Source organism: Protobothrops mucrosquamatus, unplaced genomic scaffold (genome assembly GCF_001527695.2).
Source record: "Protobothrops mucrosquamatus isolate PMUCROS unplaced genomic scaffold, P.Mucros_1.0 scaffold1317, whole genome shotgun sequence".
In the NCBI taxonomy this organism is placed as follows: Eukaryota; Metazoa; Chordata; class Lepidosauria; order Squamata; family Viperidae; genus Protobothrops; species Protobothrops mucrosquamatus.
The window spans coordinates 557,128-582,125 of record NW_015387518.1 but is presented as its reverse complement, the minus strand read 5'-3'; the positions used below and the strand labels follow the sequence as shown (position 1 = coordinate 582,125).

The following is a 24,998-nucleotide window of genomic DNA, read 5'->3' as shown; positions in this document are numbered from 1 at the left end:
AAAATCTTCTTTTTGGTGGAGTTTCAGTGGACTTTGGAGATGGTTGCAGTTCAGGCTTCACTTCCAAATAACAAAACTTCGTTGTTTCCAAAACAGTCCAGGCAAGTGAAATGCTTCATGGAATGTACTTTGATTGCACAATTATGCACTTACTCAATGTAATTAGAACTATTGCATAATTCTGCACATGGCCTAAATTACATTAGCTATGTATAGTTGGATTCAACAGGCCCTACTTTCCCCTAATTGGTCTGCAAAGTTTGAGATTTTACGGGGTAGAAACAAGATAGTGCTGCCTCTAGTCTGCTAGAGGTGCAATAACTGGACTGAATCAGCTCACATGTCTCTGTCCTTTTGTCTGATTATGTTTGTTCCACAGAGTAAATAACACAGGGCTTTATGGTTCAGCAACACTTTGAACCTCTCCCCCCTTTTAACATTCATCCCCCCCATCCCACTCTTGCATGCTCTAACTGTACTGGAATACAGAACTCATTGTCCCTGGTGCTGAACATATTGGGTGGTAATGATTAAAGTCAACGCAACAATGCATCTCGAGATCACTTTACAATGCCTTGGTAAGGCCACACTTGGAATACTGCATCCAGTTTTGGTCACCACGATGTAAAAAAAGATGTCTAGAAAGAGTGCAGAGAAAACAACAAAAATGATCAGGGGACTGGAGGCGAAAACATATAAAGAACAATTGAGTATGTCTAGCTTAATGGAAAAAAGGATGAGGGGTGAAATGATAGCAGTGTTCCAATATTTGGGGGGCTAACACAAAAAAGAGGGGGTCTATTCTCCAAAGCGCCTGAAGGCAGGACAAGAAGCAATGGATGGAAACTAATCAAGGAGAAAACCAACCTAGAACTAAAGAGAAATTTCCTGAGTGTTAGAACAATTAATCAGTGGAACGACTTGCTATCAGAAGTTGTGAATGCTCCAACACTGGAAGTATTTAAGAAGAGGTTGGACAACCATTTTTCTGAAATGGTATAGGGTTTCCTGCTTGAGTAGGGGGTTGGACTAGAAGACCTCCAAGGTCCCTTTCAACTCCGTTATTCATCTGAAGGATGCATGTAGAAGCACTGAAATAGGGCTAGGAAGTAGAATTAGGAATCATGAATTATCCTGAAGAGGCATCTGTAGGATCCAAAGTTTTCTCCAAAATAACCAGAATAACATTGGATCATCATATGTTTGTGCAATTTATGGTCCCAGTACCTCAGGGGATTGAATACCTGATGTTACTTGCGACTTCTGAACTTACAGACATGATTATGTATGGACAATTATAAAGGAAAAATGGTCATTCTTTCCCAAAATTACTATCCTGGGAGAAAGCTTGCCTATTTAGTACTGTAGCCATTTTTCTGAATAATATGGGGCTCACTCAGAAATCATCCATTTATCCCCCAAACAAACTGGAATGAATACTTTTCAACCCCTTTTTCCTCTCTAGTTGACCAGAGTGCTTCCCTCCCATCTATTGGAGTTGGTCCTTTGACTGGGAAAATAAGCACACATTCTAAACAAAATGCTGGATTATTATTGTCATCATGTTCTTTTTCTATGAATGGTTTTGGGGAACCACACATGGACTCTAGAAGCATCACTAAAAACCACAATGACACTCAAAGACCAAAGGTTGTTAGGTTGTTAGACAGTTATCAGATTAGGTGCCTGGAGGTGCACTGTGGCTTGAACACCACACTGGAGGCCCCATAGTAGATCAATGATTGAATTAAATAGGTGACGATTATATGTTTAGGTGCGCCACATGTACAGATCCCTTTTGGTATTTTGTCACCAGCTGCTCCCAATTTATATATTGCAATGTGATGTTCCTCTTCATTTACTTCCTTTCAGGAAAGAGAAAAGGGGGGGGGTAACCTTGGCTTTTTATTATAATTATGGAGCACTTTGGGGAGGAAAGAGGGACAAGCTTTGAAATTAGCTTTACATCTACAAGAAAATATCTAGAATCCATGAATTCCAAATGACAAAAAAGAACAGAGCTATTAGAGAATTTTCTTTCAAAAAATGAAGTACTGCTGCCACCTCAAGTATATTTTAATACTAAGTTCTTCCTTTAAATTAAAGGTGCAGAAGAAGGAAATCTGTATGTCAGGCAGACAGGATGGAAGTGATGGAGATATTGATCTTTTATGTTTGTTTCTGTTTGTCTTGTTCAACATACATCAGAGAGTAGGTAATTTTCTACCATTTGGGTTAAGAGTAGATTAAATTAAATAAAGGAATAGTCTGCTATTCTCTTATAAAATCTCTAGTCTTATGCAGATACAAGATTTTTTCAAAGCTTTTGTGACTGGGCTTACACACCAAACACTCGATGGTTTAATAATATTTTGTTGAATAAGCCAACATGGAATCAGTTCACATAACCATGAACCATGATTTACAAATCACACCAGCTAGACTGACATCATGCAAAATCAAACCGGAGAAATTATATGGTGGTTTAGTTAGTGCAATTCTTTCTTTCTTTCTTTCTTTCTTTCTCTATTGTTACAGTATACAAAGAGAAAAGAAAAAAAGAAAAATAGAGGGGAATAAATGAAAAGGCAAAGTATTTTTTGTTATGGTCTTAAGATGAGACTCAATAATTCAATAATTCAGTAAGATTTCGTTCATGTTTGTTGGATGTCATAGACAATGTTTCAGGTTTGGCCATATCCTGAATAAAATATTTCTATCTACCTTGCAAAGGAAAATTGATCAAGATTTGATGTATTGTGATCTCCCAATACCAGCTTTCCTTATTTTGAACCTTAATAAAACTTTAGATGAACTCAAACAAGATCTTGGACACATATTCATTCAGGTTTAGCGTTACCAGATGTTCAGCAAAAGGACAGGTCTCTGTCCAGCATAGATTTAAATTCAAATGTCTAGATATTTTGAGTTTTTTAAATTCACAATTTTCACAATTACAGCTATTCAAACTTTTCTGTACTGTGACTTTGTAAATTGCTTCTTCTTTACCTGTCAGTGAACAGACTCAACATCCTAGATTTACGTTATTTCTTCAATTTCAGCCTTCAATTTCAATCCAGCCTCTTCAAATCTATAATCCACGTAGCCTGGAGATCACAACCCATCACACTTTTCTATGGCAAAATTTGAAAAACATTGCTGGCAATTCTACATTATTGCTAGAATTATGTTCTTGAAAATATTTCTTGCAATATTGCAATTGAAACACCAGTTTTTCTGAGGCTGGAAAAATAATTCCATACACATGCAGGCCAAATTTTGGTACGTTTTTGATGCAAAACAAGTTAAAAGTTATTGTAGTGCCTCTTCCTTTCCCATTTGTCATCCTTTCCTACTTTCTGTGTCCTCTTTTGTCAGGGATCTGGTAATTCTAGTCAAGCAGAACCAAAATGTCCCATCCAGGTGTTGACTGGTTCATTACGTTATCTCCATTGATGGATTGGTAGAAACATTTCTGATTCAACTGAAATTGGAGATGGTGCCTACTGTGCAATTTGAGTTTCATATCTGATCTTCTTGGTTGTAGTTATTCGCTGCTTCATTATGCCTACTGCCTGCTTGATCTTTCTTGTTTCTAGGTGGTATTTCTTGAACAGGTATTCTTAGGAAACAAGGAAGATCAAGGGAGCACTTGAAATATTATAATATACAGAGTGAAATCACAGCTGCCAGTCCTTTAACTGGCATTAACCTTCATACATATCGAATTCTTCCCAATTCCCCACAATGATCCAGAAGTACCATTTAGAATGTTTCTTATAGGTGTATTACAGGTTGGGGTGGTGGTGAAGTTTTAGTGTGGTGTTTTGGATATTTAATTAATACTGTATATCCCTTACATATTTAATTAATTGGATCTATGTTGTAGAATGTAGAGCCTCTTGAATGAAGTTTATATCTAGATATATATTAAAGTTCAAGGTGTTTTTGACACCAAAAGCAGAATGCAATTGCATTCAGTGTGTTTATAATTTAGCTACTTTCCAAAATAAAAAGAGTTTTCGTAAGTGAAAAACTTTAAAATTCCAAGCTGAAATGGCATGGAGCTGAGGTCTAGCATTTTATCCCTATTATGCTGCCTAACGTCAGGCAAATTTAAGCAAAGCACCAAGACTGGAGAACATTCCATGCAGTTGGCTTCCCATTAAAGGCCAAGATTTGTCTAAATTAATGGTTTGGCGATTGTATAACTCAGTGGTTCTCAACCTATGGGTCGCGACCCCATTTGGGGTCGATCAACCATTTCACGGGGGTCACCAAGCAAGGCTGTCCGCCATTTTTTCCCCTTTTCCGGCGGGTGCCTTACCTCCCTTGAGCTGGGCCAGCTGGTGGTCAGCCTGCTCCGTCTCTGCCGCTTGCCAGCTATGCCTCAGCTGGCGCAGGGGGCGGAACCATGCATGCGCGGCGCTCCCGGGCAGGGAAAGTCCTCGACTTACGACCGGTTGGGTAGTCCTCGACTTACGACCGGTTTAGTCCTCGACTTACGACCGGTTGGGGGGTCATGGCATTAAAAAGGTTGAGAACCACTGGTATAACTAGATGTTGCTGAAGAAACCATATTTAATCCCTAAACTGTTCTTTTCTGACGAGATTGTTATGTTATCTTCCAACAATAGTATAGCCCTACATGAGTTATTCAGAACCACTCTACAAAGATCAGTTCCCCCGTTAATAAGAAATGATGCTCACAAGCTTACAATTAAATGTTACTTTTAATAGGAAGTAAAAGGGGATGTGCATAATCTTTAGAGATCCAATAACTTGATTGTTCATCTATTTTTTTCCACTTTCTGAACATCTCTTCAAGAGTAAAATGTTTCACAATGCTTTTAAACAGAAGAGAAGGCAAGTTACTGGACAGTCCTTATTAAAGCATACAAATGACAAAAGCCTTTAGAGGCCCAGAGATTGAAACTATAAGATTACAAGCATTTAAAGACACCTAGTTTTGAAATACTTGCAGCTGTATTCATCAGATCAGTTTGACTTTCAACAAAATATAGGTAGGATGCAATCTGATTTCTTCATAAATACTTTCACTAGATTGGAGAGTTTACATTTTCTTCATTGGCAATAAAAAGTGCTCAATTCACAAAAAGGGATACATCAAACCAAAACATGCAAAGACAGCTGTTTGCTTTCCTTTTCAAAAAAAGCTTTACTATAACCCAATCTTAAAGTAAGCAGTAATTAGGCTATCTGGCATTTGCTCCAACTGTTTCCTATGTGTATATAGTCACTCTATTTATTACTTATTATGAAAGGAGCAAAGGGATAGGGATAGGAAAAGTTCTCTCAAATCAATGATCAAGAATCTAAAACAATAAGTGGTTTAAATCTAGCACTTCAGCAAGAAATAATGGGCATCCTGTAAAAATTAGATACATCTGAAGCAGCAAAACCCCACCACCTACTATTTTTGGCATATGTTTTTAATGTTACTCAAATATATTTTCTCTTAAATTTATGAAGCCGTCATCCAGTGTTACCATGAAATACAGACTGTTGATCCTAGGTAGTCTTTTCTATCTCCAAGACCCAATGTTATTTAAAAAGAAACGAAAGCAGGGCACCGCGCTAATTTTGGGACCTAGTATACTAAAGAAGTGAAAATTGGGGGGGGGGGGGCATGAACGTATAGTTTTTATAGAAGAAAGGAACTAAATATCTGCAAAAAAAAGCTAATTTTTGGTGTATAGTATTTTACATTTTGATCTGCTTCATCTGCTGGATTTAGAACAGATGTGCTTGTCTTTTCCTGTATCCTTTCTATATTTTCCTCTCTTCTCCCATTTCCCTCTCCCCTTCCCCCTTACACCAAGTATCATGGATATGAGCCCAAGTATCCCAGACAATCCAGTGAGTAGCTAGTGTAATGCACTGGTGTGATGTGTGAGATTTTAAAAGTCTCTTCTTTTCAATCTTCATCAAAGTTCTGCTGTAGAAGGAAGTTGGCTGCCAAATTTTCATTCTTCTCACATGCAAAATATGCTTGTATCACAAGTCCTTCAGGAAATCCTAGGGCCTTTAACTATACGAAAGAAAAGACTATTAGAATTCACATTTATAGCATAAGCTTCTTTGTCAAACCAAGTATTAAAGATTAGTTATTTTAAATAAGTTAGCAATATCAGTCCTGATGCATGACACAATTGTTGCAGATACAAATTTGTTACAGTAAAATCTTGATATGGCTAAACTGCATTGAATGGGCTAAAACTGCATTGAATGCTGAGCCTGAAACAGAGTTGACTATGCAAAAATTATTCAAATATATTGATTACATTTATGAATTTGAAAACCAAGAATAAACAAGTTCATCTTTCAACTAAACCTTTCAGTTCAGAACTCTAGTTTAGCAGCAAATGCTAGGCCTGTATAAGTATAAATGATATTAAGATTATACATACAACAAATAACCACAGCTTGCTTTTCTATCATTTCAAAACTGTATAAAAATGCTCTGTGTAGAGAAGAATCATATTTATGCAGTAACATCTGAAATAATAACTTCATTTTCTACTTTGAGATATTGGAATAAAGGTTTAAAATAATTTGAGGGAAACAATTTATGCACTGTACATGAATACAGCCTGAGCAAATACAAAAAAACCTTTTCATACTATCAAACAAATGCTATGGAAGTTAACATGAAACAAAATCATGAACTTGGAATCAGTTGGCATATACGGCACATATAATTGCGTATTATAAGTAATAGGTATGGGGTACATATTCTCCTAATTTTAATATTTATTTCCCGCCTTTATTATTTTTTATAAGTAACTCAAAGCAGTGAATGTACAAAATATCTTTCCTTCTCTTATTTTCCCCACAACCATCCTGTGAGCTGGGCTGGGCTGAAAATGTGTGACTGGCTCAAGGTGATTCAGCTGGCTTTTATGTCTAAGGTGGGAGTAGAACTCACAGGTTCTTGATTTCTAGCCTGGCGCCTTATCCACTTTATCTAATGTACTTCAAATACTGGGGAAAAGAAATCTACTATATTATTCACTTTATAAGGATAGCAGAAATTGAAAAAGTGTGTTATTAACCCCCCCACACACACACACAAACCCCACAGCCTACTCACATGTGCTTTATGTAGATTTTGGCTATGTAAGGATTACTTAATCTCTCAACTTAAGAAATTGAGAGAAAATTGGGGTTGTGAGTAAAGAAAAATGTTCAACTCACCCTTTCTATAGCTTCTTTTTCCTGAGGTGTTACTTGAATATAGTTCATGTGACGGCTTCCAGCTTCAGCTACCCCGCCTCCACTTCCACTGCCACCACTTCCTTGTCCTGATTCTTGAACAGGTTCGTTTAACATCTGAATGAAATGCTCTTGATGTTGGCTTATTTGCTATGGTGCATGGGAGGACAAAAGCAAATAATATACTGAAATAAAGACTGCCTCTCCTGATTACATCTGCCTGTCCCACCAGATCCAGCAGAGAGGATACGATGCAGGTCCCATCGGCTAGGGAGTTTCACCTGGCAGCTCCCAGGTAGCGGGCCTTTTCAGGTGTGTTCCCCCCCATCTTTATCTCTCTTAACTTTCTGGAAGTCCCTCAAGACCTGGTTGTGTCATCAGTCCTGGAGACCCCAAGCAACTGGTAAAAAATTGAGATGACTCCAGGGTAATTAACACCTGCTCTTCACCTAATATGTTTTAATTATTGTTACTTTTATCATTTTAAAGTTTTTAATACTATTAATAATGTGTACATATCATTTTTAACACCGCTGTATGCTGTCCAGAATCATTTGTTTATGAGATGGGCAGACAACACATAAATATGATAAAGAAATATGTATTCCTATTTACCTTAAAAAAAACATTATTTCCATTTGAACTATAAATGGTAAAATACAAGCCAACAGAGACCAAATAGTAGTAACAGATATGCCTATAATCAGTGATGGTGAACCTTTTAGAGACCGAGTGCCCAAACTGCAACCCAAAACCCACTTATGTGGGCGTGGCCAATTGGGTAGGTGTGGCCCATTAGGTAGGTGTGGCCACTTGGGTGGGCGTGGCTGCCATGGTAACGGTAGACCGGATGGGGCTAAAAAGTTCAATCAATCAATTCCAACTTTGTGAGATCTTTTTTTTTCCCCGCGAGAAGTTGAGATTGATTGAACTTTTTTTTTTACATATGCGGCAGAGGCCTAAAGGGAAAAGGTTTTATAAAACCCAGCTGAAGGCCTAGGACTGGGGCAATGGCGCGCGTGCCATAGGTTCACCACCACAGGCCTATATGGTAAATTATTACACTGAGAGACCTTTATAACTCACTTCATTTAATTCATTTTATTCTTTCCTCATCTGACATTAGTTTTTAAAAGAATGTGAAACTACAGAAGACAACTCGACATGATTTAAAAGTCACCTGCAATAACTGAGGATTTTCCCGTCCTATTTGTTGTAATAATGCGGGCAAAAGCGATGGATTCTGCTGAATAATTTGTCTCATCTGCTGGAACTGAGGCTGATTTCGTAAAAATTCAAGAGGATGTCCTGAAAGAGGAGGTACATTTTGAACAAGATTGTAAGCAAAAGGCGAGCCTTTCTCAAAAGCTTTTACAGGACTCATGCTAGAGCCCAGTATTAATTTTTACCACAGTTACTAATGATAGGAAAGGGTAGATTTGTTTATCTGTCTGCCTAGAACAGCTTCATGCGAAAATTTATGATAGAATGGTACAGAAATCTGAACTAAAAAGCCAAAAACTTTTATAAACCTTGATGCAATATTCTACAAATAAATAAAAAAGCCCGCCAACCTATGAGAAGAACTATCAAGAATAGAGATATTTGCAGAATTATACTATAACCAAAAAAAATGCCTTAAGGGCTATTTTGCAAACCATTTCTCTAGTGAGTCAGACCGAGACTTGTAGAAATGGCTCTTACCTCCTGTAGAGCTAGTGGTAGTAGTAGTGGTAGTGGTAGTTGCTGCAGCAGCAGCAGCTATTGCTGAAGATGGAGAAGCCGCAGTGCTGGCTGCTTGAGGGGGGTCAGCCATACCTTGACTCTCCCTATCTCCAGGGATACCCTAAAATGAACATAGCCTTTATGATTTCGATACATCCATGAAGTCTAAGGACTGAGATTGAATGAAAGGAATAATTCTTTACTGTTAACATTTTTTTTAAAAAAAAAATCTGCCATCTGTTTTGTTACTTCTGCTGAAATAAGAACATTTGAATATGTAAATGAACTTAGCCTATACCACGTAGCCTGTCATTAGAGATTATGAAATTGTCTAAAACAGTGTTTCTCAATCTCAGCAACTTTAAGATGTGTGGGCAGCAACTCCCTGTGTCGCGGGGGAATTCTGGGAGCTGAAGTCCACACATCTTAAAAGTTGCTGAGGTTGAGAAACACTAGTCTAAAATCCTAAAATCAGATTGAGTACATATATTCTCGGAGTCTTCCATTCAGAAAGAAATGCAAGAAATGCAAGAAATTCAAACCCTCATTGAACAGTTTTGCTAAGAGAACACAGAAACAGCTACGCTCTTTTTATATTGATATATATGTATCTCTTAATGTTATTAATCTTTTTGCAGTTCAAACGGTGGCACCAAGAACAGCTATACTGACAAAGAAATTAAACCAATTTGTGTTCAGTTTTCATTAAAGAAGAAAGTTCATTACTCAGTCATTACTTTATGCCTTATGTCTCTACATCTCGCCTTCCCATAAAAAAGGTGTCATGATCAGACTTAAATGTAGAAGGAAGAGCAAATCATGAAATAACAAGAAACAGACTCACCATTAAAAGATACTCCACTGCTCTGTCAGGATTGTTGAAGCTGGCTCTCAATGCAGCAATTACCTGCTCTCTTTCATATCCCATTGACATAATCTCAGTCACCATATTTTCATACGACTGACCTGTCACTTAGAGGTATAGAGAATAGGTAAGATATATGCAAATTTTGAAGAAAGTAGGGAGAAAATAACCGATTGGCATATTCTGTCAAGAAAATAATAGTACAACAGGGTTTGCATTAGTTATTCATTATTTATTTTCTGCTATTCAAGTTCACTATATTATTAATAAAAATAATTCATCTCTCATTTCTATTTCTTCTTTACCAAAGTTACATATGTATTAGTTGCAATAATCTATGTCTCACTTTAAATAGTTATAATCAAAAATAAAAACTGATTCCCTAGTTAAAAAAAACAAATTATCCTTTTTTTTCTTTTTGCTGTTTTTATAATAAAAACTCCTTTCCTGATTAATCATTAAGTTTGTATTACAGTCACTAATCTGTACCTTTTTAAAAATAATTAAAAACAGTATCAGAGCTTGAAGTTGATCAATAATAACTGAGGACAGATCTGAAGTGTTAATACTAATTGAGGGAAACAAAGAGGTGACTATGACCTTTAAGAATTCTCAACCATATATAAAAAGTTTTTTTTTTAAAAAAAAAAAAGCATCAAAGCCACAATATGCTTCAGCTGTCACACTCCATCATTTCACAGTAATCCATCAGGGCTCCCATTTATTTTGCCAACTCTATTCAGGTCTAATCAGGAATATTATATAGAAGGGTGGGAAATCTTAGTTAGCCTGAGGGTTATATTCTTTCATAGATGACTTTCCAGAGACCACATGTTAGTAAGCATTGCTGTGCTATGACAGTCATCAAGATTATGTTTCCCTGCTGGCCCTTACATTTCTATTTCTTAACTCTTACAAGCAAACTTAGGAGCAAAAGACAATTTTCAGATTTTATTTTTTTTTTTATTCAGAGAAATCAAGTAAGTTGAACTGACTAGAACCAGTTTAGCAGAAAAAGAAGTGGAATAGAATGGACACAGAAGAGGCTGAGAAGACAGCTGACACTGACAGATAGTTCCCCCCTATGTTTTTTTAAAATTACTGCAGATCTTATCCTGGAGAAACGCTGAATTGTAGCAGAAGATTTAAAAAGGAAAAACTCTCAAGTAAATGTTGTTAACTGGACTAGCATATTCTAATATAAAAACAACCAACCAGAAACCAGTATTCAAATAGCCTGATTAAAATAGTTCAACCAAACATTTAAAAAAATGCCCATCCCCTCTACTGCATCACCGAATTGATATACGCTTGGAAATAAATTGTATATAAAATGTACAGACATCCATGCTTATAAAGACTGATCTTATATCAACACTGGCAGCTGGGGTGGAAAGTAAGAACACCTGATTGGACTACAATTCAGAACTGCTTCTTTGAATAGATGGCTTTCTCTTAAATCTACTAAAACATGTTTTATCACAAGATACCAAACAGTAACAGCTTAGAGAAATGATTCAGGTTAGAACAATTTGCAAGTAACTTAGAAATTCGGAAAGTTTAGCACATAGGTTGAAAATCTATGTGGCTTTTTTGTCTTCGTGAATAATTTAGTATTGAAAACCGATTTTATTTGATTGTTATGATAACCCATTCTAATCTGGAGACTCTGGGTTGTGTACAACAGAGTAAAAATATAGAATAAAAACAGAAATATATACAACTGACAGAAATCCCTCAAAGAAAAGTATGCAATCCACTTCCCTTCTACATTATTCCTTAGCCTTTCACATAGAAATCCAAAACAGATAGATAACTTATGGTATGGAAAATAAAAATATTATTAAGAAGCAACTGGCATCTTAAAATTATAGTAGCAGAGATGGGGAGAGGAAAATGATGGTAGCAAATATTTTTTTTACAAATGAGTCACTGAACTATCAGGAAATACTTACCAAGTGCACTTGTAGCATCCTCAAAAAGATTTGATCGAGAAATATCTCCTATTGAACTGTATTGGAACAAAACAAACATATTTAATACGTGTCCTATGAGTTAAGGTATTTTTCTTATTAAAAATTTGCTAATAAAGAATCTAAAGTGACTTAAGAATTGTATAATAAAAACCAAGCTTCACTGGCATACATTTCATTTTTACCAGAGCTTAAGGTTGGAATCAACAAGCAACACAAAAGTAAGACACAGAACAGTACAAAGTAGACATTTAGGAATTACAACTTACTTGAGTTTTAATCATGTCCACATTGTGTGAACTTGAGCATGGTTATTTAAAATAAACACACTTTTATTGTTGTCTATTGAAAATGACTTAGCAGAAACTAGTAATACTTTCCAAATTAATACTGACAAGCATCCATCTGGCTACCATTTCAGAAAAATAAAATTCATAGTACATTAATTTGCAAACCACTGAAATGCAGATATTGCAGACCCAGCTAATAAAACTGTTCTCTTTTTTACTACTGGCAAAGCTGCACCAATGCTAGACATCTGGATCAGGACCAGGACTTTTCTGCCAGAGGTGGCCAGATATGATTGCCTGTTTGCTAAATTGGATAGCTGAGACAAAAAAGGAGGCTGTCTAAATACCAGCCACCTTGCTGTTGAGAGAGAGGGGGTCAGGAGGGAGGGAGGGATATGGGAAGCCTAAGGAGATCACATATTAATACAGTTCTATCAATTGCCTGACTAGCTGCTGACAACACAAGGTGACATGGGCTTAGCAAGAGCCAGGAGAAGGGCAGTCAGTTGGATCCAGGAGATAATTTACACTGCAATATAGGATGGCGTTTCATGCTTTCTCCTTACAAGATCCTCTCTGAATCCCACTGTTTTTAGTTAAGACAGCAGCCTAGAATTATGTGCCAGAGTTTTTAATTTTATTTAACACATGGCAAAAATGTTAAAAAGGACATCACAATTACATTCTGTTTTTATATAATTTAATGCTATATTATTACTGAATGATTTTTTTCCCTAGAAAACTGCTGAGAATTGTATGACTGTGAAGTGTATGGTTATGACCATTTACAAGTCTAATACACAATTACAATACTGTGCCCACCTGAGCAACTCAGAGTTGCAATCTCTTAATAATAAATCTCTATATATGTTAAAAGGCAAGCAAGAGCCGCCATGTGTATGGACAGTGTGGCCTCAACAGCTAAAGCTTTACACCACAAAAGCTTTAAAAAGACACAGAGTGTAAAAATACATCTGTAGGCGATACTGCCTTTCAGATATTTACTGTGTTAAAAAGCCTAAGACTATCAATTCTCTTTCGGTTGGCAAATCGTTTTTAATATTCACTGCATTTAGTCTGAATGTGAATGAGAAGCAAAAGTCCGATTTCCAACGTTCTGCAATACCTTTCTGTAGATGTTGGGCTGGTGGCTGGTGGTGTTTCTACTGGTTTGTCTGCTGGTTTTTCTTCTACAGTAGCACTTACAGGTGCAGATTCACACGCTGCTGCTGCTGCAGCTGGTGTTGAAGCAGTGGGTGCAGATACTGAAACTTGTGCAGGAGCAGGAGTAGGGACTAGTTTCGGCACAGCAGCAGGTGTTGTAGAAGTAACCGTAGTGGTGGTATCATTTGACTGCTGTGCTGTAGTTGGAGATGGAGCAGCTGCCGCTTTGGGCTATAAAGATGAAGAAGGCAAATTCCTAAATTATGTCTTTGTCCAAGTTCATCTAAAAGTTACCTCTTTACTACAGTTTGAGTTTGAATCGTTCATGTGAACGATGCACAGCTTCTCACCTGCATTTACAGTAGTTTTTTTCTCCAGTAGAAACAGGTCTGAACTAATAATTCAATGAGTCAACCATTTCTCTGAACATGCCCCTCAAAACTGTAAATCAGACAAAGCAGACTGAAGGCCCAGCAAAGCTCTTCCAAGGCCTTCCTAAATTCTTATACAATATGTACATGTCCTGAAGCCTCAAAGCGGCTTCAATAGGCTTTTAATCGGTTGCTTTGCTACTTGAAAAAGTAAATCTATACTCAGCTCATTATGATTTCCATAAATCCAATAAGAGAATTAGGTAAGCATATCTAAGTGATTAATGCTGCATGTCACAATACAAATACTAGTGATATTACCTAGCACGGGAAGAGAACATTTATAACTATTCGTAATATTGCAGTATCACGACCTACAGTGCAATCATAAAGAGATAACCAAATGTTACAATTAGATGTGAGTTGAAGCAGTTTTCACCTATTACAGAAAATATTTTGGCTGTCCCCATTGAAATCTACACTTCATAACATGGGTTTATGGAACTGAAGCCCAGTCCAACAACAACACAAAAAGTTATCAGCAGATTTAAAAAAAAAACTTGCTGATATTCAGGACACTGAGAAGGACTACAAAAATATGGCCTTCATCAATACAAGATAAAACAGAGAGTGTATAAGTGGAGATGCTGCCCATCTTACTATCCAGTTTTAATTCCTCATAGGAGTACTTATTAAAGTACAGTATTCCAGAATGGAACAAAGAACTCCAAGCTAAATACAGAATGCTTCTGATTGCCTAATATCAATGTTCATGAGTTTCTCATAAGCAAAGCTTAGAACAAGACGTAAGAATACCAAGACAAAAACCACTATTCTTCAGGAAGCACAACACCAAAGTGGCCAAAGACCTCCTGGATGATCCAGCAACAGCTTGTCAACAGATCAAATGAAAGGGGAATTTCTGGCACTAATGGGAAAGGTTATGTATTTAAAAAAAAAACAGAACACTGAAATAAAATAATTTCATCTCATAAACATTCACTTTCAGAATAAAACAGAATAGCAGAAATATCACCGTTTGGAGCTGCTCTGCAACTTCAGAAATTGGTCAATTTTCAATAATCAAGGAACAATGAATTCTAAATTATATCAGCATATTCTATAGGAGAATGTTAGATACCTGTCCATCAGTCTAAAGATAAATAAATATGGATCACGCAACACAATGATCCTAAATGCATCAGTAAATTTAGAATATAGCTGAAGCCAAAGAAATTTCATGTTTTGGTATAACCAATTGAAGTCCCTAACATTAACCAAACTGAAATGTTCTCAGGTGACCTGAAGTGAGCAGTTCATGTAAGATAGCTCCAAAAGTATCAATAAGTGCAGGGAGTTCTGCAAATGGGCCAAAATCCCTCCAGGCCAATATTGTCTATTGATGAAAAGGTTCAAGAAACATTTGGTTGAATCATTACTGCTAAAGAATATACATATTCTTTATATTATTATTATATTCAAACCTAAAGCTTCATATATATTTTTCCCAACAAAGGCAGTGAATTTTAGTTACAAGTGATTTGGCACCACAAACAAATCTGAGTGGCTTACAAAAGCAAAAACCAAAATATAACCATACAAAAATAAATTTCAAATTTCAAATCATTACATTATACAACTTCTAATATTTATATCCCATGGTCTGGGATGCAGATAAACAACTGGGTATTTTCTTCATATTGATAATACTTTAGGTACAGTACTCCAGAGTGTTGAATAATCTCCTAGCAGTCTCAAGTAAGTGTTAAACAGAATTCTGCTAGGGTATCTAGGTCTAGATATATACCGGAGTGCCCCAGGGTTCAACCTCTCAAACCTATGGCATGCTGAATGCAATCCTTCAGAAAGGTTTAGAACAGGGGTAGTCAACTTTGGCTCTTTTATGACTCGTGGATTTCAAATCCCAGAATTCCTGAGCTAGCTGTGCTGGCTCAGGAATTCTGGGAGTTGAAGTCCACGAGTCATAAAAGAGCCAAAGTTGACTACCCCTGGTTTAGAACCACTGTGCAACAGTGCCTTCTGTTTAACTAGACTTTCTTATTAATTAACAGAGCTTCTATGAAGCTCTGATGATACTGTAGATCACAATATAGAAAGTTCACAAACTTTCACCACTGTAAGACAATTTAGTAGTCCACAAAACAGTCTGTATCAAGATTCTTTACTAATCAAGAATGTGTCCAGAAAAACAATAAGGTTAACAACAAAACAGTATCTACAAATAAAAGTATAAAAAAATAACTTACTTTTGTTACCATAACCACCACAAAATTCTTTTCATCAATTTTGTATTCATTAAGAGCAGTATCATCATTAAGTATTTTACCTGGAAAATTAAAAAGATGTCATATAATGTCAGCTTTCTTTTAACATCAAATATCTTCACGTCAATACAATGATTTACTCATTCTATGTAGAAATCTAGATGTGGAATCAAACAGCACTAATTATTTAAATCTGATTAACTATTTAATTATTGTTAGATTTATGTCCTTTTTATTTTGCACAAGGCAACATCCATTAATGCTCCCTCCTATATTCCCCATAACCACACCCTGTACAGTGCATTCTGCTCAGAGAAATTTCAAGTTTCAATTGCTATTATCACATATTAATTAGAAAGACTTTCCCAGATGACATTATTTATACAGTACTACCAAAATTGTTATTGATCGATCACTCTGACTTCATGCTGTGCCTCTTTGTACATATGACTTATCAGCTAGGATAATTTTGAATACACAGTTACTGCTCTTTAAGACAAATACACAGCTGTAGCCTGCCTAATCTATTGCAGGCATAGAGCATCTCCATGTATGTGACCAACAGTCCAGCAACTTGTCCTATTTCATGTCGCCACACATTAAGAAGGGCACATGAATTTCTCCTCAGGTTTTACCAAAAATAAACAAATTGGTCAAAAACCAAATTCAAAGGACAATATCCCAACTTCAAGAGGTAAAACAACTGCAGTTGCTGGAATAGGTTAAAAAAAACCTCTTACCATCCGATGCTATTTAAAACAGCTCATTCCGAGATTATTTTCCTAAGGAAATATTCAAAATACATGTGCTTCATTCTGATTCTTTTAGGGGCATTTCAGGCTCAAAACAGGAGGGATGAGATCATGATTAGTATTTTTTTTTTTGGAAGCATAATTTACAGGAATTATAGGACTTAATATAGGACATGTGTTTTACTAACGATTGGTAATTATTTGTGAAAATATTTTCATTGTGCTCTTTGGGAGAATACATGTCAACTCCTCATTGCTACTGCTATTCCCATTCAGATAGGGAATGGGTGTGGAAAAAGTATTTTGGTTACAAAGATGAAAAAATTAGAGGTAAAATAAAATCTAAATAACTTCATAGTTAATGGATTAGATTTTATCTAGTCAAAAGAAAAACTAGGATTAAATTTTATGTCATTCACAGAATATTATTAATTACATACTGCTTTTCTAACCATCCACACACACATCCCCATAAAATGTCATAATTGCATTACCTGCATATATTAATTTTTGGCCAGCTACTGGAAAAGCATCTTTTCCCTTTTCTAATTCAATCTTCTCTTTCAATGCTTTCACCTACAATAAATATTTTTAGTTAAAAGAAGTTGAGTAGCTTTCATATAAGTCATTAGGGTAATAAACACTTTATTTTCAAAATGCCAGCAAACACTTGATATTTTCTGTGGTAGCTTAACAGTAATCCAATTCTGACCTATCTATGGAAAGACTATATTTTGCAAGATAAAATTATGTATTAGAAACAAAGCTTTCCAACTTCAAATCCATATACAGTAAGCCCCCCCCCAAAAAAAATGTTAATCCTTAAAGATTGGTAAGATTGGTAAAGTTTGGTGAAGTCCCCCATACTACTGGCACCTCAGAAAGGCAAGTGTGTACTGACAGGGAGACCCCAGCCTGTGGTCCCTGGGTGTATCTCTCTCACATGCACTGCTGCTCCTCCCTCGGCTTACTCCTTGCTCCTCTCCTCACACACACACACTCTGGCGGCCATCCCAGTGTTGGAGGGTTTTTGTTCGGTCTCTGCTGATTTAAAATAGGGAACCCCTAGTGACCTCTCCAGGAATCCTATAACCTCAGTTGAGAAAATAATTATATGATCCCAGAAAGGGGAGGCCAGTGGCTCACGTGGTTAGGATGCTGGGTTGGTAGTTAGCAAGCCTACATTTGAGACCCAAGTGCTGTTGCATGGCGGGGGGTGAGCTCTCGTCATTTGCTCCAGCTCCTTGACAGCCCACATGAAAAGCGTCCTCAGGGCAACGGTGATATTACTAGCTAATCCTTTCAACCCAGAAGAGCCTTAAAATGGGTGCCTCTGACACAAATGGGATGGAGGGGGAGGGATCCCAGAAAAAGATATACAGGTAGTCACTCGTCACCAGTTGGTTAAAAACTATTCAACGTTACAATAGCCCCAGAAGGAGTGCTTTATGGTCCCTTTTGGCTGTTATATAAATGTTTGCAGCATCCTGTAGTCATATGAGGGTAATTGGTGACTTTTTTGCCAGTTTTCAGCAAAAACACCGTTCAAGTATAACAATATGGTGATTTGCTTAATGGCCTTCCCCCAAAATGTTGTAAAATTAGGTCTATTCATGTGAGTACCTCAACATAGGACCAGAAATCTGGTGCCAATTGCAGTTGTAAGTCAAGCTCTACCTGTAGCTGATTTAAAAAGCTGCATATAGGCATTATATCGGTGTTCCAAGGCATCTTTTTTTTGCTTGCAAATCTGAATCACCATACAAGCCCAAGTATTTATGTGCAGATGGGTAATTATTTTTACAGATTGCCTATTATTATTATTATTACTATATTATTATTATTATTATTATTATTAATTATTATGCAATTGTGATCACCAGTATTCCAAGGACTTTTTCACAACCATTATTCCCAAGGCAGGTATTTCCTATCTGGATGATTTGTATTTCCTAAATGAAGGACTATATGTTATTTATGTTATATTTTGTTCTCTAAATAGGAATCATTCCACCAGATGAAAAAAGGCACTACTTTTTTGAAATTATATTTTATCTTATTTTTCAGACCTCAACAATTAAAAAAGGACTCTCTAAAACAGTGGTTCTCAACCTTTTTAATGCCGCGACCCCAACCGATCGTAAGTCGAGGACTAAACCGGTCGTAAGTCGAGGACTAAACCGGTCGTAAGTCGAAGACTAAACCAGTCGTAAGTCGAGGACTACCTAACCGGTCGTAAGTCGAGGACTTTCCCTGCCCGGGAGCGCTGTGCATGCGTGGTTCTGCCCCTGCGCCGGCCGAGGCGTAGCTTGCAAGCGGCAGAGACGGAGCAGGCCGACCACCAGCTGGCCCAGCCCAAGGGAGGTAAGGCACCCGTCGGAAAAGGGGGAAAAATGGCGGACAAAAAAATGGCGGGCAGCCTTGCTTGGCGACCCCCGTGAAATGGTCGATCGACCCCAAATGGGGTCCCGACCCACAGGTTGAGAACCACTGCTCTAAAAAGAGGTAGAAAGCAAAACAAAAACACCCCCCCAACCCTTAAATTTTCCAGGTGAGAAATATGCTGATTATTTGGTCATTTGAAGTTCCAATCTCCCTAAAAACTACTGTTCAGTTAAATACTGTTTATAAAAATTATACTTGTAAATGCATAGTCTAAAGCAGGGGTAGGCAACCTCGGCTCTTTTATGACTCGTGGACTTCAACTCCCAGAATTCCTGAGCCAGCCATGCTGAGGGGAAAGGGAGAGGTTTCCAAGCTGAGCCATGCTGGATCAGGAATTCTGGGAGTTGAAGTCCACCAGTCATAAAAGAGCCAAGGTTGCCTACCCCTGGTCTAAAGGAAAGGAGATTCAAAATCTGCAGCTACTGACAAATCTGGGGGGAAAAACTAAATCATTTCAGTGGTTCCTATTATTTCCATGTGTTTTATACAACTGCTTTAAAGCTACATTTGGCAATTCCAGGCAATTAAAACTGAATCAATCACTAGAAGTAAAAAAGGAACCTACAAATAAAGGCTTGCTAAAGTTGATTAATGACCTAATTAATGACCTAATTAACAAAAGATAAAATTCAGCAGAGATTAAGCAACATTTATCCTATGCACTTGAAAAAGATGTGGGATGGAGACTTGAAACCATAAATGTTCAGTAATGCAAGATAATGATTGCTGAAGAAACATGATAAAATCCTAGTGCCAAAGAAATCAAGTTACCCACACTACCAGAAAGTCTTCAAAAAGCTGCAGGTGTTTTGTCTCCAAATATTCCAGTTATGATTCCTTCATTTTTCCAGACCCAAACAAAGGTACCAATTCAGTTTGCCATAATTTTCTAAGTACTACAAAAAAAGTAGACTTTTGTTCTGTTGGGACATAAAACTGTTGAATTTTGTATTACTGGAATAAAATCCAAATAGAAATATTTTATAAGTAGCTTTAAATCCTTCACTTAACTCTTTACTAATATTCTATGGAATCCCAGGAATTCTCAAATTTTGTGGTACTAAGTCCACCTAAAACAATAAACAAATCTGTATGAATCCCCATGAATAAAACAAATGATTTAATTGGAGATAGGGAAGGTAAGAAATAAGCAAAAGCAGTCCCTGACTCACAACCATAATTAAACCTGGAACTTCGGTTGTAAATTGTGCTGGTCATTAAGCAGGTCACGATGTAACTGCATCCGATTTTATGTCCTTTTGTTACAGCTGTCATTAAGTGAATATAGCAGTCATTAATCAAAAGTGGCGATCATTGGAGAATGCAGCATTGTTTATTTTATTTATTATTAATTAATTTAACTCGCTGGAGGTAAATCTAAGTCACTTCAATTAAATGCACTATAAAACATTAAAACAAATAAGGATCTTAAGTTTAAAATTCAATTGAGCGAACCCACTGTATTTGCTGCAAACCCAGGACCAATTTCTGACAAAAACACATATATTGTAATCAGATGACTACAGAATGTTGCAAATGGCCATAAATGTAGGCTGGCATCATGAAACCGCAACTTGGTTTTAAGTAGCTTTGGAGCAGTTCATTGTAACTTTGAACAGTGATTGGTCATAAGTAAAGAACTACCTGTATTCTAACTAATTGTAATAATTATATTTCAATTTATGTATTACAGAACTCAAAATTTATAATCAGCATGCAGCAGGCTGACACAAAATCAGAACAAATCATGGAACAAGTTTTAACAGTGTGCCCATGTTCCCAGTAGAGAACTCGTCAGGTTTTTTATTTCCTTCCTTCTTGGCTTAGACTATCATCTGTGGATGATGTACTACTACTGCTGGTACTACTACTTGAAGGCATCCTGGAAATACCAGTGCTGTAAGTTAGCCTTAAATGTTTTTTAAAAACCTACAAACCAATATTTATGTACCCTTACAAAGAAATTGGCATGAAGTCACCAGGAAATCAATTTGACTGGAAAGAAACATTACTTTTTTAATTAGCAATTTTATTATAAATGTACTTGAAATTAAGACAGGAACTTGGTAAATTGTTCATTTTTATTTTATATTTTATGTATATTTGAAAATGGATCAATAGAATTATTGAGCTTTTTAAAAAAGGCAGTAATTTACCTTGAACCACACAATGAGTTCTGTAGAATAAAAACATAGTTGTGCCTCGTATTCCAGAATGAGCTATTAATAAAAATATGCTCCCAGACACAAATTTTAATTTATGAGGAAAACAAAGGACACTCAACAAGAAAAAAATCCTTTCATAGACTACAATATTTGTTTCAATACAATTTAAACCACCTCCCCAAATAATGAAGTCATAAATGTAGTTATTAAACTCTAGAAAATGTGTAATTTGAAGATATACAGAAAATATATGTGAGCATACATTAGTTGAAAATTATTTATAATCTGTTAAACAATACTGGAAAAATTGTACAGGGCCATACTTCACAACAGAAGCTTCTAATTAATAGATCACAATACTCTACTAAGCCTAGCATGAAGCATTAAAAATACAACTGTAGTACTTGGCCCACTATTTAGGATATTTGCTAAGATAATGTAAATGTGAAATCAGGACTAAGGAGATTCAGGTTCATGAGACTTAATGAGTGGCTCTGGGAAATTACTAATTCTCAGACTAACATCTCATACATTCGTTGTGGCAGAAAAATTATATATGTAACCTTAAAGAAAATTGATCCAGTAATCTATATTTCTGATTATAGAGGTAAACCAGAAAGGTTTTTAAAAGTTTTGAGATATACTACCAACGCTAAAATTACATATATGGTCTATACTCCAGAGCATTTTAAACAAACAATAAAAAAAAACCAGGAGACATTCTCTCTGAATAGTTGTCCATAGATATGAGATGGATATGTAAACACAATGCATCAACATTTCAACAGATTTTGCTGAAATTAAATTTCCTGGATCTAATTGAAATCCCACTAACTGCAATGTAATTTTGCAATTTGTGCAACATTTTGCAAAATGTACTTTCTTGCTGACATTTGCTAGAATTTCAAATATCACTTTTGGAACAGAAACCGAGGACGAGGGGAGATTTGTGTGTATGTTTGCGTGTGTGTGTATAAGCATCTTTCTAAAGTTTTTAATGAAGCTGTATCTATACACAATTGCAACATTTTAAACAAACTTGTCCTTGCCCAGACAGAGATACAAGCATTGTGAACAAGTGAATGGTTAAACATAGATAAGCTGAATGCAGTAGTAAATTAAAGCATCTTTATGTGCCAAACTTCAGCTACTGATACAAAATACGCAAGGTAAAATAAAGAACATATTAAACCGTATGCTTTTGTGTTTAAATAACACAAATAACTTTGAACAGCTTGTTAGCACCAGAGGTCAGACTTAGTAGTTGAAATCCCAAAGTTCAACAGAGTTTAAAACAGAGTTTAAACTTCAACTATTGCTTTTCTCATTTTTTCACAAATATAGAATTGCCCACCAGACAACAGAAAAACTCTACTAGTGAGAACTGAGATACACTAATACTTCCCAATCTTCTTTCTGAACGAACTTGATATGCATTAAAGCTATTAATAATAATTTATTAAACTTCTATGCTGTCTGATTTTGACTCACAAATTACAAATCAAATCATAAAAGATAAAAAATAAAGATAACAAGCTCAATGAAGCAACTGGTCTCATTCTCTCTCCCTAATGGCATGGGTGAAGAGCCAGTTCTTCACAGCTCTTTTAAACAACAGAGTGGGGACCATCTGGTACTCAGGGAGAACTTTGTTCCAAAGGGCAGGCACTACAACAGATAAAAGAGTGCTTACAGGGTCCTGAGAGATGAGATTGTTTAATTGAAGAAAATTGGAGTGCACCAACCTTGCAGCATCAAATCAGCCAGGTAGATGTTACGGGAAACAGGCGGTCCCTTAAGTAGCCAGGCCTATGCCATGGCTAAGAAATTATCCTCTGCTATTCAGATTTGCCAATAAGCTTTAGCTCCAAAAGCTCCATTTAGTGCATCTAGTACAGGTAGCCCTCAACTTACGACCACAACTGAGCCCAAAATTTGTTCTTGAAACATTTGTTAAGTGAGTTTTGCCTCATTTTACGACCTTTCTTGCCACAGATGTTAAGTGAATCATTGCAGTTGATAAATTAGTAACCTGGTGGTTAAACGAGCCTGGCTTCCCCATCGACTTTGCTTGTCAGAAGGTCACAAAAGGTAGATGACACGACCTTGGGATACAGCAACGGTCATAAATATGAACCAGTTGCCAAGCCTCTGAATTTTGATCACACGATCACGGGGAGATGCTGCAAAGATCGTAACTGTGAAAAACGGTCGTCACTCTTTTTCAGGGCCGTTATAACTTTGAAACGGTCACTAAACGAACTGTTGCAAATCGAGGACTACCTGCATATTCTCAGGCTCCACCTGAACAGTGCCGGAATAAAAGGGCTAAAGTACGAATAAACCAAAGGATGATTTTTAATACTATCTGACTCATGAGCTGGGGATGAGATGAAGGAACATCATGAGGACAGGGCAGCTGAACGACAGTTCGCTAAATGAACTGTGGTTAAGCGGAGGGCTACCTGTATAAAGATACTTTGCTTCTCCCAGATCTCAGCAGAATGTTTACTGCAGCATATACCGTCAGTTTACCTCCAACCCACACGCAGTACGTACAGTATTTCGACGCGTGGCGTCCTTTGCCCTGTCCGACGCAAAAACCCACTCCTGGCGGAAGATACCCTTTAACCTTTAGGAGCGAAAGCTGGCCTATCTTCCGCCCACCTTTCACGCATCACAGCCTATCACCAGCATACCTTGGCGGAGGGAGGGAGGGGGGGAGAGAGCGAGCGCGCGCGGGTCCCACGCGCATTTACACCCCCCGCCCTCCTCGAAATAACGCAGAGTCATGGCAAAGTCCTATTCTAGGACACCGCAGGAGCCACTCGGCGAACTCCTTCCTCCCGTCGCCGTTGGCGCACACAGGGGGAGGACAAGGGAGGGGGGGGAGGAATGGTGGAGAACGTTCGGTTTAAACGTCACTTCCCACGGGGGGGGGGAAGGGTGAGCACAGGCGAGGAGATTCGTCCCCTTCCCCCGAAAGGCTCCAAAGCTGCGCCAAGGCCTGGCGCCAAAGAGGAAGCCGCAACCTCGGGTCGCCCGGGAGGCCTGGCGGACGTGCCCCCCTCCCCTTGTTCTTTTCTCTCAGAAAGCCCCTCTCCCTCTCTCTCGCGCGCGCTCTCCTTTGCGGCCCTCCACGATTCCAGGGCCTCTCGCTGATAGGGCCCCAACTTTTCGCGGCAGGACTTCCCCACACCGTTGGGGAAAATGGGCCTCGGAATCCCGCGCCTCCGAATGGGGGGGCCCTCCACCCGCCAGAGTCTCCCCACCACCACACGCACATTGCACACAGAGACACACACCAGCTCCAGAGCTCCAGCCCGACCTCTCGCCCCTTTTCCCCTCAGGCCGTACCGTCTCGCCGCAGTCGATGTCTATCTTGAAGGTTTGCTGCTGCAGGGTCTTCAGAGTGATTTGCATGGCGGCGGCTGGCCTCTAGGTCCCGGCGGAACCTACCCCCGCAGCGGCCCTCAAGACTGGGTGGCGGCAGCGACAGTTTCCCCCCACCCCCCCGGATCCTCTCAGCGCTCCGGCCTAGCTCGGCTTAGGCTACGGTGAGAGAAAGGGGGAGGGGCCGGGGGAGGGGCCAAACCCAGAGCAAATACCGTACTCTCGCGCACCGAGGGGGGCGGGCGTTAACCCACTTCTCGCGCGCCGCTCGCGGCCCCCAAAGGCAACGGCCGCTCCCGCCGGCGCCGCCGTCGAGGTGACGGCGATGACGCAA

At 37.9% G+C, this 24,998-nt stretch overlaps 1 protein-coding gene across 1 annotated transcript; it reads right to left on the bottom strand.

The window, feature by feature from the left end:
* Positions 1-4,714: 4,714 nt before the first annotated feature.
* Positions 4,715-24,773, bottom strand: RAD23B (RAD23 homolog B, nucleotide excision repair protein). Its single transcript, XM_015821372.1, has 10 exons — positions 24,629-24,773; positions 17,156-17,237; positions 15,892-15,971; positions 13,216-13,484; positions 11,782-11,837; positions 9,806-9,933; positions 8,941-9,082; positions 8,417-8,544; positions 7,219-7,386; positions 4,715-6,052 (listed from the first exon to the last, which is right to left on the bottom strand). The coding sequence occupies exons 1-10, from the start codon at positions 24,692-24,694 to the stop codon at positions 5,939-5,941; spliced, it is 1,233 nt and encodes a 410-aa protein (XP_015676858.1). The 5' UTR covers positions 24,695-24,773; the 3' UTR covers positions 4,715-5,938.
* Between the last annotated feature and the right edge of the window lie 225 nt (positions 24,774-24,998).